Source organism: Pipistrellus hanaki (assembly GCF_964339955.1).
Source record: "Pipistrellus hanaki genome assembly, chromosome: 7".
NCBI lineage: Eukaryota > Metazoa > Chordata > Mammalia > Chiroptera > Vespertilionidae > Pipistrellus > Pipistrellus hanaki.
Genome location: NC_140509.1, coordinates 16,936,755 through 16,958,983, shown reverse-complemented (window position 1 = coordinate 16,958,983; position 22,229 = coordinate 16,936,755). Strand labels below are relative to the sequence as shown.

The 22,229-nt window shown below is 39.3% G+C and overlaps 1 protein-coding gene across 1 annotated transcript in view; it reads left to right on the top strand.

Annotated features, from left to right (window-relative positions):
* Nucleotides 1-6,438: 6,438 nt before the first annotated feature.
* Nucleotides 6,439-22,229, top strand: part of OPN5 (opsin 5) — a gene marked incomplete at both ends in the record, with an annotated part of 73,062 nt that continues 57,271 nt past the window's right edge. Inside the window, 4 exons of the mRNA XM_084890465.1 lie at nucleotides 6,439-6,568; nucleotides 10,412-10,531; nucleotides 14,884-15,054; nucleotides 18,332-18,666. Of these exons, the coding sequence (XP_084746591.1) occupies nucleotides 6,439-6,568; nucleotides 10,412-10,531; nucleotides 14,884-15,054; nucleotides 18,332-18,666 (756 nt within the window). The remainder of the gene's footprint in view (nucleotides 6,569-10,411; nucleotides 10,532-14,883; nucleotides 15,055-18,331; nucleotides 18,667-22,229) is intronic.

Here is a 22,229-nt window from a genome sequence, read left to right as displayed (position 1 = left end):
CTCTGCCCCTTTTCTGAATGGCTTAGGAGGAGATATTGAGTTGAATTGATTGCTCTCTTGCTGGCTTTGTTCCTTAGAGGAAAATATTATTTTTTCTTTCCTCGTTCACTTCTTCCCCCCTTTCCTTCCTCCTTTTCATTTCTGTGTCCTGCCATACTTCTAGTTAAGTGGATAAAAAAATAGGACTGATTCATTTCTCCTCTAGCATCATATTGAACCATGGCAGGAAAGCCTGAAGGGTGTGCATGCATTTCTGTTTGACAGCCAACCATGGCTGGTCACTAGTTTTCTTCGTGGCTGGGCCAGTTCCCCTGCAGAGAAGGCAAGACTCTCATTAGCACTAACTAATAGGTAAAGGTCACAGGGAGGGGCGATTTCAGTCCCCAAATTGTTTATTTTATTTCTTGATTGCCACTTTGGAAAAGTGCATATCGTTTCCTTTATAATGTATATAAAATACTATATCTTTACATATGCAAAATAATCCAAATCTGTTCAGGAGAAAACAGATTTGATCCATAACCTATTAGCCTGGGTATTATTACTGCTTGGTGCACATTAAGCACCTGTAGCTGCTGACACAGAAAAAGAAATCATTATGAAGTTCAGGCTTATGCTTATTGAATTTACAGAACACTCGGTGAGTAAGAAGAAGCACAATTACTGGGGATAAACTCCCTGCTGCTGACACACAGCCCAGACCGTGCCGGGCACGTGATCAGAAGCACACGTGGGAGCTGCCAGCTGTGGTGAGATTTCAGGGCCATGAAAGGAGTCCTTTTCTGAAAAATCTTCTATCTCAGCTTCTGGGGGGCACCTCATTAATGGCAAAGCCCAAGGGAAATAACCCATGGACTCCGGAGGGCCCTGCCACATAACCCGTGGTCACTAAATATTGAAACAAATGGACAAATTAGTGGTTGTAAAGTTTCACTAATATTATAAGTAATCTGTAGCAAATCTTTCATTAAAACATAGCGAATATATTGTATATTATAAAAATAGCATAGCATTGCATAATTAGAAAATGGGTATGTCAAATAGCACCCCACTAAAGAGTAAAGAAAAATGGTATTCCTAACATCACTAACATAACTATACTACCACTATTCATAATTTAAAATTTTAGTCTCTCGACATATGTCTTTCTATATATATTTCACTATGCTTTCTTTCTCTTAAAAAATGTTTTCTAACACCAATCATTGTATTTTTCCCACCAAGTATATTATGAACATACTACCATGTTGATAAAATGTGTACTTTTATAGAAGAATATGACAGGAAAAGAATGGGAGTGGGAGGAATGGCATGAGACACTCTGGTGCTCAAATGGGGAAGACAGAGGTAGAGGTTGAAGAGAACAGAAACCAGAAAAAGAAGCTAAAGAAAACACCCCTCCCTGGTCTTTAGCAACATCCTTCCTGCACCCAGAGGTGGACGCAGGCTGGCTGTCATCAAGGTGGAGGTGCATGAAAGTTTGGTCTGGGTTCTTGGCTCCTCACCATAAAACACTAGCCTACGTCAGTGGCACAAATTTCTAAAGTTGATGTCAAAATGAATTTAACCAGAAACACTTTCTCCTGCAGGCTTAATCTGGGTAATTCTTAAAGACAGTGGTAAGAATGGGCACTCATTCCTTTGAAAAAGACTGATACATTAGGCCATCCAGAAGACTTCAAAAAAATTTTGCTTACATTTTATCAGGCAATTTTATCCCTAGAAGTTAAATATGTCAATTCTTGCTGCTCATCTTTTGTTGGCATCCTTTCCCAGTTCTTGGATATTCTTTTGTTAACTTTCTGGACATTTTCTGGCCTTCCATGTTCTTTCAAGGATACCCATGGATTGCACTGTCCCCAGCTTCCTCTTCTGAGACATGACTGATATAGCCTATGTCACACCCATTTTCAGCTCCACTGGCTACTACTATGTATAAAGTACCTAATCTCATGAATTCCTTCATGTTCAAGTTTTCATGGGTGCTGGTAGATTCAAATCTTATGTTCTCAGACGATATATACCTAGAAATAAATTTGGGTACAACGATGCCTTAAAGCAAAAAAAATGGTAAAAGTTTCAGAGGCCAGAGCAGGCCAATGGGAACGCTCATTTTGAGCAGAACACATTCAGACACTTTGCATACACAGCCCTCCACAGTGTCCATTCTTTTTGCTAGCCCCTTAAACCAGTGAAAATGTAGCATGTCAAAAAAAAACAAAACAAAAAAGGTTGCCTAGTATTTTTGAAGGTAATTCAAAGACTGGAAAAAGTTGAACTGCATTACACTGTCATCTTTGATGCTAATTTATTGGCCTTATTTCCTCTTAAAAGGTGACACTTTGCCATTTCCCCCCCAAATCAGCTAAATAGTGTTTTAAAAAAAATACCATTCAATTTAGGCATGTGAGGACTTGAGTCTGGCCATGCCGCAAATTACCCCTTAATTTTTATTGTAAAATCATAGAGATTTTTTTTTCAGGTTAATCCTAGTAACTCAAAAATATTTATAACTTTTATGGGTGGTGAGGGTGGGGATGTTTTCAGATTTTTCTGTAATAAGCTGTTATGAGAATAGTCTTAAATATTTTTCATGGTCAAAAAGACCATTAATTAGCAAATATGAGGGCAGTAGAGTATATTTTGTTGCTTAAAGGATTATGCTAATATGAGTAATGTAAATAATCACATATAATTTACGCCAAGAGATTTGCTTTATATGTTTGCATAGAATCGTAAAAACAGGAAGAATCTTGAGAAGTTGTTTATTTTATTCTCCACTTTTACACAGAATGCTTCCTTAGCAATGCCCTCAACATCTTTTCTGAAATATTAGATTTTTCAAAGAAGTGCTTCCGGTGGTATGCAGTATTTTTCCAGCAACCAAAAACTTTATTCAGTTTAAAGTTATCTTCTCCACATGCAATATGCTTTTCCAATTCCCAGTCACAAATAAGTTATTTGAAGTGCTGTATCTTTAATGCAGTCTTCAAACACAGGCGGTAAAAGCAGCATTTCCCCACGTATGCTCTCCCTCTGAGCACTGGTACAAGGAGATACTGTGAAAGAAAAGTTTCCATGGTTACAAAATTTGGCAGCTTCTGCATACTACAGGACCCTCCTGGAAATGATCTTGGTGTAGCTATCACAGTCTCTGAAAATTGTCTCCAAACCACATAATCTAAAGAACAACTAGGACATAGCTAACAAGTAACATAAAAAGCAAACTAAGTGCAGAGGTACTCAGATGTACAGCTGGTTGAGAACCATTGCTGTCTGTTTATTTGTTTGTTTTGTTAATCTTTACCTGAAAATATTTTTCCCATTGCCTTTTAGAGAGAGTGGAAGGGAGACAAGACAGAGAGAGAGAGAGAGAGAGAGAGAGAGAGAGAGAGAGAGAGAGAGAGAGAGAGAGAGAAAGCATCAGCGTGAGATAGAGACATTGATTGGTTGCCTTTTGCATGTGCCCTGACCAGGGCCGGGGATTTACCCTACAACCCAGGTACATGCCCTTGACCAGGAATTGAACCCATACACCACTCTAACCACTTAGCACCGTGGCCAGAGAAGGGAACCATTGTATTTGATTATAGGATGCTGTCCCAGGAACTGGGGCATGCAGTGATGAGGATCCTGAGCACTCAGAGCAAAGAATGTGACAGGTAGAATGTGCCACAGACAGTCTTCACACACAGGCGGTAAAACAGGGAACAAAATAAACAACCTTTTTTCATTTGCACAGTGAGGTAACTCAGGTCCACTCAACAGTGAAAAAGGAAAATGCACAAAGACAATCATGACTGTGTGTTGTATTGATTATTTTAGGTAGTAGAGTTAGCATTGTTCTATAAATGTTCTATAAATGCCCTTGTGATGGTCACATTGCTTCATCCTGCTTTAATCCTACTCAGAGGACGAAAGAGCACTGCCATAAAGTAATGATAATAATTGCAGAGCCAATGCTTTTTCTATGCATTGGTACCTCCTCCCTTTTTCTTTAAAAGCTATTCTGTGCATGTGAAGGTAAACGAGGAAAAAGGAAGTAAATGAAGCACTAATAAGGACCCCTCAGAGTATTTTAGGGAGTGGAGAGAAGGGTTCTTTCCTCAAATAACTATTGAAGGAGCAAAACTTATCTTCTAAAGGATGTGGACTGAACGTCAAGTAGAGTATGAATAGAATAGGAAGAAAGGGAACAGATACTACCTGTAAAGGGAACAACATTTGTAAAGTGTGTAGTTGAAAATGAGCCTTTACTGTATGGGGAAAAGTGAAGAGTCCCCAAATGAAAATTTTTTATATTAAGACATCACACACACACACACACACACACACACACACACTTGCACGTAATCTACCTAATTTCTAAAACCATAAATATTTGTTATATATATATAACACAATTATTTTCTTGCTTTAAAAAATTATTGTCTAAAGCAAAATAAGGCAGCATATTATTGTTTTACATTCTTGTGTTATTATTTTCTGATTATTAGTTGTTTCTGTCCAAAATGAAAATTATATTCCTTATGTCTAGATGGCATGCTACAATATCTCTTATTCTATCTCATAGAGTTGGATTAAATATAGGTGTTCAATGAATATTGTAATTGTTACACAAGCATATAATTCTATAGCTTAAGACCCTGAGGAAATTTGTTATACAATTGCTAGTCTTCATGGATGGGTAAGTTTGGGAAAAGCAAGTGTCCCAGTGCACAATAACTAGACAGGATTCCCATTTACAATGTGCTTTCAAATCCAATATCCTATTGTTTCTACAGCAAGCATGAGTGGTGAGTAAAAATGTTAATGCCCATTTTACAGATGAAATGATTGTGGTCCAGAGAGTTGAAATAATCTGCTGCATATTAGAAGGTGGGTGTCATAGCTGGACTCAAACCCTCATTTTATGATTGTGAATCTAAAGTAGAGAACAGGGCTGGACAGCCAGTGGGCAGAAGGAATATGCTGTGAGGAGAGAAGGAGGGTCAACCATGGGGAATGAGTTCTGAAGATAAACTTGAACTTGGGGCAGATTTTACAGTGGGGTGGGATTGGTAGCCAGATGTTTCTCTTAGAAGCTTCACTTTCTACAACTCCTAGGAATAAGAATTTTGAATCGTCATTAACCATGTGACTGTCCTCAAACTGTGTGTGTGGAAGTAGTCAGGAGTTTCAGCTAACTTGGCACCAAGAGGGTTAAGAGTGGGTTAAGAAGTCCTATTTCAGCTGTAAATGGGCCATTAGCAAGTGGTTAAGCTGTGCCTTTTGTAGAAAGTGATTGGCATCTGCTAATCAGCCTGCCACCAATTATGTGGTAAACATCCAAGTTATACTTGGGAGTGAGAGATTCTACCTCATATCTCTTTCTATGGGGCTGAACAGTGGCATCTAGTGGTTTGTTTTGAAATAAGCAAACCACTACTTCCACCTTAGTATTTCTCCTCAGGACATGCTCAGCTGTATGTTTTATCTCAAGAATAATACAACACTCCAACTTTTAGTATTGGGGTTATTGTGTGATATATGTTTGCACAAGGCCAATCAAAGATTTTTTGTAAACTTTTGAAAATCAAAATGTAGTAGAAATGCTACAAAGGTTTATGTTTTGGGGGGTTCCTCATTGCTCAAGGTTTCATCCTGGAATGAGCAAATTTAGAAAGTGAATTAGAATTACAGTGGGAAATAAAGAAGTTGTTTTCTGCTTTGGGAAACTTAAAAACCAAATCTTCCTGTGGATGAAGTGTGAGTTACAACCAAAATTGAATTCTTTTCAAATGGCCCCTCAAAAATCCAGCTCTTAAAATTATGTAGTTAAATTTCTATGTTCCTTTGTACTTAATACCCTAATATTAACACTATGTATTCTCTTAAAATACACTAAACATGATTGAGATTTTTTGGGGGGACAATTTTTATAATTTAAAAAAAAAACACCTATAATCTGGAAATTTTTAAAATATTGTATATATTTAAAATATTGATGGAGTAATCTATCTATCTACCTACTTACCTATTTATCTATTATCTACCTATCTATTGTAAACTCCATACAATATCTTCTCTTAGATCAGACCTTTATAAAAATTGCTAAGGAGCAGTAAAATGGACAGACAGGATTTGGCCTTCAAATTCATAATCACTTCACCCAAGCTAGGAGTGAAGTAGCCCAAAGAGGGTAGCATGATGAAGAAATGAAATAATGTAGGCATGGATAATCAGCACACTGAATAATTAAATATTGACATATTTAGATCATGGAAAAGAATGTTAAAATGTTCTCCAGTTATTAATTAGACAACCAAGCATGACTTTGGGAACTTTTATTTTTATTTTACAAGTGGCATGGTTATGAGATTTGGTTCAAGTTGCCTTATTCAGGTTTGTTGAGATCACTCCCAATTTGCTTTTCAGACTCAGTTGCCTGAGAACAGCATGGCGCTAAACCACACTGCCCTGCCCCAGAACCAGGGCCTGCCACACTACCTTCAAGACGGAGACCCCTTTGCTTCCAAACTTTCCTGGGAGGCGGATTTAGTGGCTGGAGTTTACTTAATAATAATCGGTAAGCTTCCTTAATTTTTCTGTGCAAAAGCTGCATCTAGAAAATTCCTGGGCTGATATGTCAATTTTGCACCACAAACCCAACACTCATGTGGATATTGTGAATAGAGGTGAAAAGTGGGAGGAAGGCAGAAGATGGGATGGATTCTCTATGTTCTTTATTCTTAGAAATAAATATTCCCTTGATGATTTAAAGAATTTTACAGCAAGAAAAACAAAATTACCTTGAGACTACACTTCATATTCAATGTTTTGTAGTAAGATTGTCTTCTGAATAAGAAAATGAATGATAATGAGCTTTTATTTAAATACAGTGCTTTTGCTTGCTAAAAAATGCTTCGATATAATAAAATATTATAAGCGTAGAATGGACCATGATAAAGTAATTTGGGTGAGAGTTGAAATGACGGCTTGGTAATAAATGGGAGTCAGTCCAGGGCCAATTCACATTGGCTTCCAGACTGTGCCATCCAATGCATTGGCCATGTGGGTCCCATGCACCCACCTGAGCTGTGACTTTTCCAAACTGAATGCACTATAGTGTAAACACACACCAGACACTGAAGACTTAGTACCAGAAAAACAATGTAAAATAGCTCGTTAATAATTTTTTAAAATAATGACATGTCCTACCTATAATATTTTGGATATATAAGCAAATCTTAAAATTAATTTAGTACTATTTTTACTTTGTTTAATGTGACTATCAGAAAAAAAAATTAACTACATGTGTGGTCCACATTGTATTTCTATTGGGCAGCACTAGTCTAGGCACTCAGAATTCAACCATAATGCCTTTCTGAAATTTAAAATTGTTTCAGATTTGAGCAACCAGTGTACAGGTGGGTTATGTCTTTAGGTGTGTCTGCCTTTCATCTTTTCAGATGTTGGGTCAAGCTTTCTCTTTTTCTCTTTCCCTCCCTCCCACCCTCCCTCTCACTGACTTTCTCTCTCTTTCTCTCCCTCTCTCTTGTCTATTTATTACTGGATAAGAATTTTATTTGAACTCCTGAAATTAGCAAAACTCACTAGAAAAGTCTGGAGACTCCTCTCTGGTCACTGCCTGAGTCAAAAGAAATTCTGCTGCAAAGGGATTCCCTGGGTCCTTGGCTTTATTAGAAGTAATTATGAAACTGATTTAAATTCTATATTTTATAAATGGGCCTCCACATCCTTTCACACACAAATAGATACCAGATGCCCATTCTTCACCACAGTTTAAGTTACCGTACTTGGAAAACAGCAGCGAATAAAGTGGGCAAACTCTCTGCCTGCATGGGGACCATCTATCTGGAAATAAAACTCACATGGCATTTTTATTAAGCATAAGTACTTTCAATGATGAGAAAAGACAGAAAAATAGACATCATATAACTTGAATTTGTCTCAATTAATTACAATGAATGAATGAAAAAGTAGCACCTGTAACCTGACCCATTTCCCCAGGCAACACAAACTAGGGAGGGAGAGCTGTCCATTTCCATCCTGACAGGAGGGGTCCAGGGAGAAGAGGCAAGTAGAGTGGCTGTGAGTGGAGGAATCCAGAGACTTTCTCACTTGATAGACCTGGGGTTGGAGCTAGGAAAAAGAAGTCCCAAAAGAGTCCCCAAAGGGATCATCTAGTGACTTAGGTAACTGGGGGAGAGCCAAGACATGTTCCAGAACATTCAGTTTACTCAGGGGCAGCTGGAGGGAGGTGGATTCATCCTAGTCTCAGGTCTTGGGCTTCGTCCTATGCCTGGTTTTCACACCCTCCTAGGATAGGTTTACAGGATGTGTCCAGATTCCTTTTAAGGAACCAGAGTGGAATGACATTCTTTGTTAAATACTGGAAGTCTTAGGAAAAACTGGGAGATGAAGAGATCAAACTGGAATGGAGGAGAAATAAACTACAGACCATTCCCATCCCCTACTCTTTTACTATGACTTAGTTTTTTATCTGTCAATATATGAGAGTTTACATATTTTCGTATTCATAGAGTCAAGATTTTCATCATATAAAAATGTTCCCCCTTTAGTCTTTATTTTCTTAACCTGATTTCCCTTAACAATCCTTTAAAATCAGTTTGCATTCTCTTGATACCCCCCTGCAGCTAAGATTGCCTGTGGAATAATCTATTGTAAATGCAACTCATAGTGAGTTGACTATATACAGATAATACTTTGGACACTGGGTGAAACCTTATGAATCAGAGGTAGTTAAGAAAGGAAAAGCAAGAAAACCAACAATCTCAAAAAAAACAGAGAGAGAGACAAAGGGTATTTAAATGATCTTTGTGTTTCAAATGCATATGCATGCTTATTTCAATCTCCTTGGATACTAAGTAGATGGCATCTGTTTATAATTTTTCAAGTCATGTTTTCACATTTTAATTTCCCAGTGTGCCTTGGTAGTTGATCTCCTTTCATGAGCTGTAGGTTTCACTGTAGTGGGTTTGCTCAAGAATTCCATACTCATTTATATTTTTAACTCTTCTGCCTTAAGATAGCTAAAGAGAGTGTAAAGGGCCATTAAGCAGGCCTGTTCCCGGGATCAGAATCTCCTAAGAGCACAGGGCAGCTAGTTCCTGGTGGTTTCATACCATCAGCTGAAACGCACACTTTTCTCCTTGCCTCCCAAATGAATTGTAGCGGAGAGGTAGGAATTAAAATAGAAAACTCTGGGTTTCTCCTGTTAATACTCTCCTTATTCCTTACTACTAAAGGCAGCTGTACAAGATTCTCATTTATACACAGCTACACTATGAAGCAAGAATTCCTGAAGAAATCTACTCTACATGTTAAGCTATGGAAGTAGGTGTATTATTTTCTTAAATAAAGTCAGTAGGGATTGGGTCATTTTGGCTTTAAACTGGGTTTGTAAGCGCTTTGGAACAGTTTCATTGTAATGCCACAGGCAATTAGTCATTAAATGAAAGGATATTAAGAAACAAGTGGGAACACGTTGATGCCATTGTTGGTAGGTTGGTGGTTGAGGGTCAGTTTCTCTCCCTCTGGTGCAGGGGTCCTCAAACTTTTTAAAGTGGGGGCCAGATCACGGTCCCTCAGAGAGCTGGAGGGCCGGACTATATGAACTACTAATCCCTACTGTAACACCTTGGCTGCGCTCACTGCCCAAAAAACCTGGCGGGCAGGATCAGACTCTCCTGGGGGCTGCATGTGGCCCGCGGGCCATAGTTTGAAGACCCCTGCTCTGGTGGGAGGGGAGAGCCCATATTACCAATTGTCACCCACTTCCCTTCTATACCTATTCCAGTAGCAGCTGCAGACACCAATGTCCACGTGTCCTCAGGAGGCTGTGGCCCTGGGGCATGTCCCTAGGAGATGCCCTTTCCTGGCTGGGGCCATGCCAGCTTCCTCTGGCCTCAGCCTCTCCTGCATCCCTCAGAGTCCACAGCAATAGTGAAAGCAGCTAGTTTGGCTTGGGTCACCTTATCTTCAGGATTTACCAAGAGCCGAGAGGTTAACCCATCTTACCAGAGGGAGGGAGTTCTAGAAAGTTAATACTCCAGACAAATGCCTGAGGAAATATTTTTCCGGGGACCAGTACAAGCACTGACTGGCAGGATGCCCACACCTTCCTAGGCTCACTGGGAAGTTATGGCTCCTTTTTCTGGGTAAGTTCAGTCTTATAATCCCTGGTTCCTATCCTTTTGGAGAGAACCATCCCTCACCTGTCACTCATGCTTTTTGTTTCATCTTCTTAATCTAGATTTTTATGTAGAGTCCTCTCACCACCCTCTAACCCTATGATGTCCGTTTTTGAAACTGAAAAGTGTTTTGTGTTTGAGTGAACTCTAAATCCCAGTTTTTAACAACGGGGGATTTATATTTTTCTTTGTAGGGATTCTGTCCACAGTTGGAAATGGGTATGTCCTTTATATGTCCTCTAGACGAAAGAAGAAGCTGAGGCCGGCGGAAATAATGACTGTCAATTTGGCAGTCTGTGACCTGGGGATCTCAGGTAACACAGTCACGCTGTTTCTACTTTGGGGGGTTGAATTGTGTCCCATTCTAAAGTCCTCACTGGCTTGGACGTCACCCCCATCCCATCTGCTTTTGCTCCTCTCTTCCCAAGTCATGTTTACATTTTGTGGTAAGTCAATAAAGTGTTGTCTGGATAAAACAATCATTCCTTCAGCCTTCATTCCTTCTATGTGCCAAGCATGTTAGATGTTGAGGACACTATCTGGAATAATACAGGATACCTCAGTCTAATCTAAATGCAACTCATAATGAGTTGACTATATATAGATTTTGCTTTGGGCACTGGGTAAAACCTTATGAATCAGAGTTAGTTAAGAAGGGAAAAGCAAGACACCTCCAGATGTTGTAGGGCTCACTGATTGAGAAAACAGAAACCAGCAGGCTGTGGATCACTGTTTTGAGCTCTATTAAAACCCTTTCATTCCCATATGGAAATCTATTAAAATAAGCAACTTTCATACCCAGCAACTTTCATGTAATTGGCTGAGAATGTCACCTGGATATCAGGGTATTGAAAATTAGGGTTTTCAGATGCATATACTCTGAGTCCAAAATTCAAAACTGCTTCTCTGGCCTCTGGTAACCCATCAAGAATTTGGAATAAAATTTCTCTTTGGCTATAATTTATTTTTGTAAATATGAATAACTTTGGGGAAAACACCTCCCTTTCCTTCATCTGTAAAATTCCCAAGTGGCCTAGATACACTCAAATGTGCCGATGGAGCCCACAGCCTGCTGCTACTTAGAGCATAGGGTCTTCAATCACTAGAGTTGGGGGTATGGAGTATGAACAGCACACATCCACTCCTCATTCTGCTAAAATCCTTTTAAAAGTTTCCTATCTAAAGCATCTCCTTGAAAAATATTTTCTGATATTTTATTTCTCTCTTCACCTGGGGTTATTCCTGCCACTGCCAATCTCTGAAACAAGGCCCAATAATAAGCCTCCCCTACTGGGCACTTACCACACAGCAGTGAGGGGCTGTTCTCTTACTGAGAGTTGGATGGTGTAGGTTATTTGGAAAGATTTTGCTCAGCATGGACAGACTTAAATAGCATGAACTCTTACAGGAAATACACAGGCACATTAAGGGAAACATGACATGTCAGGCCCCTCTCTGTGAAAATAGCCAAAATGAACCCCAGGGAATTTTCGAGGCTGCAAAATAACTGCCATTTTTGCTATTGCCACGCGATGGCGCTGTCACAACATACATGACAGCTTTCCTGGTCAGCTAGCCCTGCTGACCCAGATGGTTTTCTTCCTGGTTGGTACTGGAGGTAAAGAGCTTGAAGAGGTACACTCTGTAAACTGGACACACATCTCCTCCAGAGTGAAACTTGCTATTTCAGAGACCTCTTTCATCATTAAATCATACCCCACTGATGCTTATGGCTGAATTAGACTAGGCTTGAGTCAAATGTCCTTAAACAGTTTGTATTTACATTGAAAATACACTCAACTAAGCAGTTCTGCTCTAGAATTGCACAAACCACCTCACCAGTCTGCATATATCTTTAGAGTAATTCCCTGGGAAATATTTTCTTCCATGTGATAGCTTCCTCTGGTTCTCAGATCATTTTTTCAAGGTCTGAGGGCTATTTCTAATACTTTCCCTTTCCAATTTCTAATACACTTTGTATTAGTCAACTATATTCCATTATATTCCATTATAAGCACCTTGAGCAAGCAAATCTTAGAGACCAGGTGTCTATACATCTGTACAACTAGCATTTGTTGTTTAAGTACCAATGGCTTGCAATCATGTATAAGTATTAGAATCCCCTGGGGAGTTTATTTTTTTTTTTAAAGTATATTGAAGCCTGAACTTAGTGCAGATAAATTAAATCAGACTATTTAAGGATTGGTGTCCTGAACATTAATATTCAAAATAAATCAAAACAATGCAAAAACCAAGCAAACAAAGAACCAAAAAACTAAACAACTCCTTCAGCTATTCAGAACCAGATGGGTTCATTACCATTCCACAAAGCGAAGAAGAGAGAAACATTTTGTGTGACATTGCAAAGGTTCATCAAATGCTCAGCTCCAGAAGGAATCTTAAAATAGCTTTTGTTAATGGGTTGAAGGCACAACTGACACCAATTACCCCATGTAAGTCACTTTCACTTGTCTTTTGTTGCCTTCAGCACCCACCTGCAGACACTTAGCTCTCAAGCTTTGAATTGGCTATTTCCTCTACCTAGAACATTTTTCCTCAAGATATTTCCACTGATTTAGGCATCTGCCTCAATGTCATATCCTCAGAGAGGTCTTCCCTTTTCTCATTATGTAAACAACAATTTCTGTCTATCCCCTTCCTCTGCTTTATTTTTCTTCACAGCACAAATCAGTACCTATCATTCCATTACATTGTATCTTACACTACAAATGTTTTTGTTTGTTTTTTTGTCTGCTCTCCCTGTTAAAACCTGAATTTGTGAATCTTGTTCGCTAGCCCTTGAAGGCAGTAAATATCCAGTTGAATATTGGTAGCTGGGTTTTCCTCAGGCAGTAAGGTTCCAGAACATTCTTGATAGATATGTCAGGTAGAGAGTTTGAAGAGCTTTGGGATCACATTCCCTTCAGGGAGGTGGAGATTGAGTATAAGGACTGAACAGCGTGGGAATGAAAGTATAGGTGCTCCTCCACATGCAACGTGTTTTCATCCTGATAAACCCATCCCACACTAAAAATATTGAAGTCAAAAATGCATTTGATACACTAACCTAATCCATCCAGCCTACCTTAAACATGCCCAGAACACTAACACTAGCCTACAGGCTGGCAAAATCATCTAATAAAGCTAAACCTACATAATAAAAGAGTTATATGCAAATTAACCATCACTCTGCTACACTCACAAGCCATGCCCACTAGCCATGTCCACCAGCCAATCAGAGTGAGTATGCAAATAAAACCAACCAAAATATCTATAGCTACAGAGAATAGGAGGGAGGCTTGGGTTTCCCAGGCAACAGGAACATCATCTGGACCCAGGTTGCTCCTAGGCCCATAAGCCCTGAGCTGCAGGGGTCCCAGAATGCTCCCTGACCACTCAGAGCCTATGAGTGAAGCCACTTGGGAATGCTCCAGCACCAAGCAGTGGTTTGGGTCCACACCCCCAGCCTGAGGTCTCAGGCCTGCAGCTATGCCGGCACCGACACAGAGATCCCTTCCCAACCCAGCCTGGGTTCTCAGCCACTGAGTCACATCAGCCAGGCAGATATGGAAGAATCTTAAATGTTTTTTTGTTTTTTTTTTTTACATATGTATTTTATTGATGTTTTACAGAGAGGTAGGGAAAAGGATAGAGAGCTAGAAACATCTATGAGAGAGAAACATCAATCAGCTGCCTTCTGCACAGTCCCCACTGGGTATGTGCCCCCAACCAAGGTAATGGCCTTGACTGGAATCAAGCCTGGGATTCTTAAGTCTGCAGGCCATTGCTCCATCCACTCATCCAAACCAATTAAGGCTGTCCAATATGTTAAAGAAGAAATCCTGCCTAATAAAGAGGGAATATGCAGAGGAGGGCATTTAGGGGTGACCAGGCTGTCAGGGGAGGACAGTTGGGGATGATCAGGCAGGCAGGAGAGCAGTTAGGCATCAATCAGGCTAGCAGGGGAGTGGGTAGGGGGTGATCATGCTGGCAGACAGAAGTGGTTAGGGGCAATCAGGCAGGCTGGCGAGCAGTTGGGAGCCAGTGGTCCAGGATTGTGAGAGGGATGTCCAACTGCCTGTTTAGGCCCAGAAGTTGAACATCCCCCAATGGGTCACAGATTGGAGAGGGTGCAGGTTGGGCTGAGGGACACACACCCCCCTGCACAAATTTTGTGCACCAGGCCTGTAGTCTATAATAATAAAAGTGTGATATGCTAATTAGACCAAATGGCTGAACAACCTCCTGGACAAAGCCAGGGCTGTGATGGCCTAGCCCCTTGCACAAATTTTGTGTATGGGGCCTCTAGTTTTACAATAAAAGTGTTAAATATCTCATGTACTTTATTTATTACACATATCACTTTCACACCATTGTAAAGTAAAAAAAAAAAATCATTACATTGAACCATCATTGGGTGGGGACCACCTGTAAAAGAATATTTTCTAGAAAACGAATAGCAACAACAACTAACCTAATGGACAGCAAAAAGGAATAAAGAGTTAAAATCCCAGAAATCTGGGCCTGATTGGAAAGAAATTGAACCTGACATTTACTAAAATAGCTCTCTCTCATTTGATTAAGATGTAACTCAATAATGAGTTGAGGTAGGTGGGTAAGTGTTAACTGGAGGGAACTTCCCTTCACAAACTACTTGGCGCTCTAGTTGTAGGCAAACCGTTCACGATCATCTCTTGCTTCTGTCACCGCTGGGTGTTTGGCTGGATTGGCTGCCGCTGGTATGGATGGGCTGGATTTTTCTTTGGCTGTGGAAGTCTTATCACCATGACTGCTGTCAGCCTGGATCGATACCTGAAAATCTGCTATTTATCTTATGGTAAGTAGAAAGGTTTCTAACTCCCTGATAGTCAAAGCTAGATGGCTTGTCAGAGCTGTCTGTATTTCACTCATAGGCAATAAACAAAGATTATTCATAAACTCATTAATACTCAGGAGTATGTGTATTTATAACCTATTTTAACGTAACATATGTTTAAAGGTTTAAGTTGGTATCAGTGTGGCTTTCTTTCAATACTACATGTATAAGAATGTCTGGTATTTGCTTTTAAAAGTATCCTTCCCTTGTATAAAGCTTCTCCCATGTTTTGCCATGCAGACAAAGGAAACAAAATGCTTTGGAAGGATGTTAGGTCCATGATGCTTAGCTGGTTCCCACGCAGTAAGTGTAATTGCATGAGATGTTTGTGATTCTCCTCAAGCACCAAGGCTCCCTGTGATGGCAGAGATGAGGAATTCAACCGTCTGCCTCTAAGCTAGAGAGCCGGGCAGCTGGGTCTACAAGAAAGGACACACACAGAAATGTCACTCCACGTCCCTTTTGTGGTATTGGTAGATAGGTAGAAAGATGAATGATGGGCCAACAATAAACAAGTTTTCAGGGGCTAAAATTTTTGTTTTTGTTTGTTTGGCTGGTTTTTAGTGATTAGACTATCCCACATGTTGAATAACTTTTTATTACCTTTACTTCTTGGGTTCTGGAAACTTATTGAACCCACAATAGAAGCATTTGGGCCCTTACATTCAATATTGAGAACCAATGGCAACCAGGGGATAATATTGGCTCCCTCTGGATTCAGCTGCTCTGTCCCTCAATCTGCCAATCAGAATGACTGTGACCTTGGGGACAGAGTAGTCTGGAGCCCGAGGTTGGAAAGGTTGAGTTGACTTGCCACAGTCCCCAAATCCAAGGAAATTATCCACAGAAAATGGCAGGGCCATGATTTACCATTTTCACAATCCAGCACTCATTCTTTAAAAAAACAACAAAAAACATTGTGTCCCCTTTTGTAAACAGTTTAAAACTTCCAATAGAAATAGCTTAAATAAAAATTCCCAATAAGATAAAATATATAATTACATATATTCTAAAAGACTTCAGAGTCAAATTATTTTGGTCATATCAGCGATGGAAGAAGGCTTGATTTGGGGTGGTGAACACATAATGCAATATATAGATGATGTATTACAGAATTCTACACCAGAAACCTATAGGATTTTAGTAACCAATGTCACTCCAATCAAGCCTATAAAAAATGTGAATATGTATATATGTATGTATAATATTATATTTATATATATTATAGACAAGAAGGCAAAACGTTCAACTTCCTGGGAATATTGGAGGTATATGAAGCCTTAATGACTCTGCTTTTTAAATATTTTCTTAAACATAGGCTTTGTGTCAATTAAAGAGGTGATCTTCTCCATCCTTAGAATGATTGCAGGGCATAACTACTATGGGAACTGTAGACCTTTCTCCCAGATAATGCGATAAATTGTTTTAAGACATCCCTGACAGACAGCCACTTGGCTTCTTCTTGAATAATTCCAGTGACCAGTGACGGGGAGCTTACTACTGCACAAGGCAGCCCATTCTCTGATTGGTCTGCTGTCATTGTTACAATGTTATTCCTTATATTAAGTCAAGACTGCCTCCCAGTAATCTCCACCCATTGGTCCTAGTTCTGACTTCTGGAGCAACACAGAACCAACCTACTAATCTACTCCCTCCTGTATTGACAGCCTTTCACCATACTCAAATGTAAGTATAAAACACCTCACCAAGTAACTCTAACTATAAATGCTTGTAAGTATGCCTATGCACATTCCATAAATATATGAGATTTTCCATGCCCATGTTTTATCCATGATAACGGATAACCAAGGGCTGACATATATAGCTGTTATCCCTATCTCGTTGGGTTCAAAAAACTTTTTAAATGCCATATACTTAAAAAAAAAATAGAGACAATAGAGTATATAAACAATCTGTTTTATTTCTTGAAAGCACTAAATAAGACAAACCCAGGAGAAAAAAAAAAAAAAAAAGGTATGTTACTGTTGTTCTGTACAGCTTGCAAAAGAGGCTTTGCATTATTTCACTTAATCTTATCATCTTATCAAAACCTGTAAACAATATAGTCTTACTTCTTCCATTTAACTCATAAGAACACTAATATTGACAGGTCCCATGAAGAAGGTCAAATACTAGAATTGAGAAGTAGGCCCTGCTGCCTTCCCAAACCTCACAGGGCACTAAGTAGAGACAGACCTTAAGTCTATGTCTCAGAAATCATTCTTTTTTTTTTTAATTAATATGTTTTGATATTTTTTTCCGCTACTGTAAGACCAAGGCAGGAAGGCCCTGTGGTGTGAGGTGATAGGCAGGGTGTGGAAATAATTTCCCATGAACTGCAGCCAACCTGCCCGTGGTGGTTGTGTTCAAATTTGGGAAATGCCCACCAGTGCCTTATAGCTCTTCTAGATGATTGCACTGTTTCTTCCTCCTGGAATTCTCTTTTGGTTAATAGAAACTAGTGCTGAAAAATGGAGCTCATTATGGTTTTTTACTTTTCTTTTGTTTCATTTTCCTGAAAATATTTTCACAGAATATTTTGCAGAATGTGGTACCATCTACCTAGATTTCTTCCCTCTTCCCCTAAGGCTGTGTGAGTGTGGCTGTTGTGTTCATAATGTTGAAAGATTCAAAATCTGCTCTCACCAAGCAGCGTCAACCATTTCAATGTCACCTCAAACAGCCATGATAAATGGCGCATCAATCCACATGCGACAAGTGTTTAGGAAGATAAGTGACATGAGAGACACAAAAGCTTTTAGGGAGAAGAGTACACATGTAAAAGATATAAGCAATGTCTTGTCATTTGATTCTACCTTGGATGACCCACTAATACATGCCTTTTTTAGTTCAGTCTACCAGTTGGCCTCTTGCATTGAATAGGATCTCAAAGTTCATTCTGGATGCTTTCCCAAGATCCTCCACTGTCTTCAGCATCCTCTCATCTTTTTTTTTCTGTCCTCTTTCCCCAGCTTTTGTCACATCCCTCTCCAAAGGCTCCCAGATGTCTAGAGCAAACCATCCCTGTGAAATCACTTCCAATTTTATTCTCTTAGAAAAAGGTCCAGCTCTGGAACTTTTCTCCCTTCCCTCCGCTCTCCCTCAGGCTTCAGTTATCTGACCACTTCTCCCAGAAGCTAATGGAATAACTCTTTGGATGTGGAATTTGACATGTCGAGGGGAGGTATTTGGGTGGAGGGCAGATTATATCTTGGTAATGGTTTTCTTCCCCCTCCAGGGGTTTGGCTGAAAAGGAAGCACACCTACATCTGCCTGGCATTCATCTGGGCCTATGCTTCCTTCTGGACCACCATGCCCTTGGTAGGTCTGGGGGACTACGTACCAGAGCCCTTCGGAACCTCCTGCACCCTGGACTGGTGGCTGGCCCAGGCCACAGTAGGGGGTCAGATTTTCATCCTGAACATCCTCTTCTTCTGCCTCTTACTCCCAACGGCTGTGATTGTGTTCTCCTACGTGAAGATCATTGCCAAGGTTAAGTCCTCCTCCAAAAAAGTAGCTCATTTTGACAGTCGGATCCATGGCAGCCACATGCTGGAAATGAAACTGACCAAGGTAACTGCAGTAACCATTTACAGAGGTGTTTTCTAATCACTTAAAACTTCAAAGGACAACAAGGATAGGGAATGTTGGAAAGTAGGAGGTCTTAGAATCTCTACTGTTTATGTCCTTCTGAACTTGGTTATTATTTTTCTAAACCTTGTGGTATATCTTTTCTCTGGCTCTGTCTCTCACTCTCTTTTACACACACACACACACACACACACACACACACACACACACTAATTCTAATATTTACCAAAATTATACAGTGGATCTACTGAAGACTTATTCTCTCTATTGAAGAGAATATTACTGGTTCTTATAAATTATTTTAGCATAAGAATAATAACTTTTATAAATTAAAAAATACCTCACAGAATTTACTGTTTTATATGGACTTTGATTAGGGACGTGATTGGGGACATTCTGCTCTCACACTTTGTTTATAGAGTAAGAACTTACCACATCTGCTTTCCTAAGGAAACTTAACACAGGAGCAATTTCTGCAGGTTTGGGTCCCCTGGTAAATGCTAGTTTTCAGAGTTGGCAGCAATTTAAATATTGTAACATAAGGAAAAGGGCAGAAAATTTGAAAACAAACTAGGGTTTAAATTTTATCACCAGTACTTGCCTGGTTTGTGACCCAAAGCTAAGCACCTTTAAATTTGTATTTCTTCACAAGTATAATCTATGGCATTAGGTTATGATGGAGATTTAATGAGATAAAGCATGTTGTACTGTCATTTGGTGCATAGAAGATGTTAAATTAATTGTAACTTTGACTTTCTTTTTACACTTTCATCAAATCTCATCCTTATGTGGAAAATACTTTCAGCTCATACTATCACAATAAATGACATACAGATAATATCAAGCTGTGTAATTAATATTAGTACACTGGACTTTCCATCTTCTCTTTTAAAGATAAAAGTAAATGTAGATGGAAGTTCTAGTAATTCCTTCTGGTAACCCAGTAACCCATGTTGATGATAGCCCATCTTCAGGTTTCATCACTGCCTACTTTCAGGACCAAGATCTTAGGGACCTTACTAGTTCCTTCTTGACTGGAGATGGCTTCCTAATAAGTCAGGGCCCTCCTTTTAGTCATTCTTCTCTCCAAATTGCTGACTTCCAATTGGTCTAAGATCTCTTGGTTGCACAGTTGAGGTAAATATTCTTTTTTGAAAAATTAAAATACAGTAGACATCTAATATTAGATGTATAACCCAGTGATGCAACATTTATATTCCTTATGAGATCACTAAAATAGTCTTGTAACTGTCACCATACAAATTTATTATGATAATATTGACTGATTCTCCTATACTATACATTACATTCCTGTGACTTATTATTATCATGTTTTTTATAACTGGAGGTTTGTACCTTTTCTTCTCCTATCTGTTTTGTACACATTCCTCACTTTACTCCCCTCTGGCTACCATCAGTTTGTTCTACTTGACTTTTGCTTCTTAAACTCCACTTGCTAGGCAGGAGGAAGTTTGACAGAACTTTTCATCATTCCCAGTTTATACCAATAACCTAAATACAGAGCAGCTCTTCATGAACAAAAATGCAGAATTGGGAATCATGATCTACTTCTCTCTTATAACTGGCTACAAAGTAGAAAAAAATTTTTCATAAAATGAAGGATCACAAATTAATTTTTTTCCAGCTCTTCCTTGAGCTCCTAGCTCTAAAAAATAACTCCAAGTTAAATGTGGGTTACATTAATCCAAATTCTATTCTATATCAAGCACTGTTTTAGGAACTGGATGAATGCAACAGTGATAGTGTTCCTTTCTGGTTACTGATGGGAAACAACGTGATGTCTATCACACTGCTGTGGATTTCAGTTGACCTGTAAGCCTTGTAGTTTGACATATTGTGAGGGTGCTGAGATGTCATGTGACTTTCTCTTCTTCCATCCCCCAGTGTCATTGGCCTTGAGACATTTTGCTGATCTTGCCTAGTGAGTCTGGGTCCTCATATCCATGAGGTTCTTCTCTAGTTTTTCAAGTCTGTTAATCATCAAGTCTGTTCTCTTTCCTGTTTGTCTAATTGCTTGACTTGACCCACTCACAACTATGAACATGCCAGAGTTTTGTTTTTGTTGTGTATTCTTAGAGAGTTGGTAACTTCTGCAGCTCATTATCCATATGAGGCGAAGCTCAGCACACACCATTTAAATTGATTTATGATCATTCTCCTTGTCCTAGACTGTATAGATTAAACAGGCTCACCCAGACCAGATTAACCAAGCACATGTTAAATGAAAAGTGTAGGTATATATGTGCATGATTTTATTTTATGTATATTTTCTACCATATATACTGAATGATATTATAGTATATATATTATTTCTATATTTAATTTACAAAATGTATATTTAAATAACCTAAATATATGTTTCTAATTATTCACACTTGTGCAAAAACCTTAAGTCAAGAGTGAACCCACAGTGAACAATGAACACAACTTTCTATTGTGGCACATTCTGTACTAAATTAAAACTATTTTAAATTACTATTAATTTTGACCTTGATTTTCTATACTGAGTGAAAATAAATAGGAAAAAAAGGCCTCCTGCTGGGTCTTTTTCCTCCATTTAGCTACCTCTCAGGATTGGCAATTCGCCTGTTTGCTTGGAGCTTCTGATCTTCAGAACAGCCTGGTCTAAAAGCTTATTACTTAAAGGCCACCTCCGAGGATTCTGGGATCAAAATCATTTACTTTTTTGTGTACTCTAATTATTTCTAGATGGGTTATTACCTGGGCCTGCGTTTTGCCAGTCTGGCTTTGTCAACTTAAAAATTGATGTTTTATTTATAACCCTTTCTACACATTGTAGCTTCCCTCTAATTTATTTTAAAAGGTGGTTTTGCTAGGCTTTTGTAGCAGCCTGAAATTTCACAGTCTACAGACATTGCAGAGAAGTGGAAAGTAAAATAAAATAATCATAATCATAAAGAAACCAAAAGGAAAAACATTCTCTCTTCTTATCTATGTCTATGACTCAGCCTAACCTCACTTTTAGGTCTTCATCTGACCTTGTAAAACAATGTTAAATGATCAGGATAAATACAGTTGAATTAAGATTCTTTGTCATCTTCTCGCGGCTACGTTCTACTAGTAAGGACATCTTTATAATTCCATGGTGCCAATGGGTGGGGGCTCCTAATCTGCTGGTTGTTTATTGATCCTGGCATTGCTGAGATATTTAAGGTTCCCTCTGGTCTCAGTCATCACTTGTCATGGGTCACTTTGCATCCTTCTTGTCCCAACTATAAAGCCTCTTTAGATTCATCAACAATTCCAGCTACTTCCCCATCTTTGAACTGCAAATGTTAGGAGCTTGGTTAAGACCCTGAAAAGTGAGCCATCTGTTTTCTGCTCTTCTATCCCCAAAGCATTGAGGCTCTATTGCTCCAAGACCCCCATCCCTGTCCCTCCTTCTCTCCCCCTCCCCACCCCATGCTTTCTCAGTGGAGTAGCTTAGGAACAGTTTCTCTAGGTCAGCTACCAGCTCCTCCGATGCCCTCCCTTTCTTCTGGCTATAGGCTCTTCAATCAGGC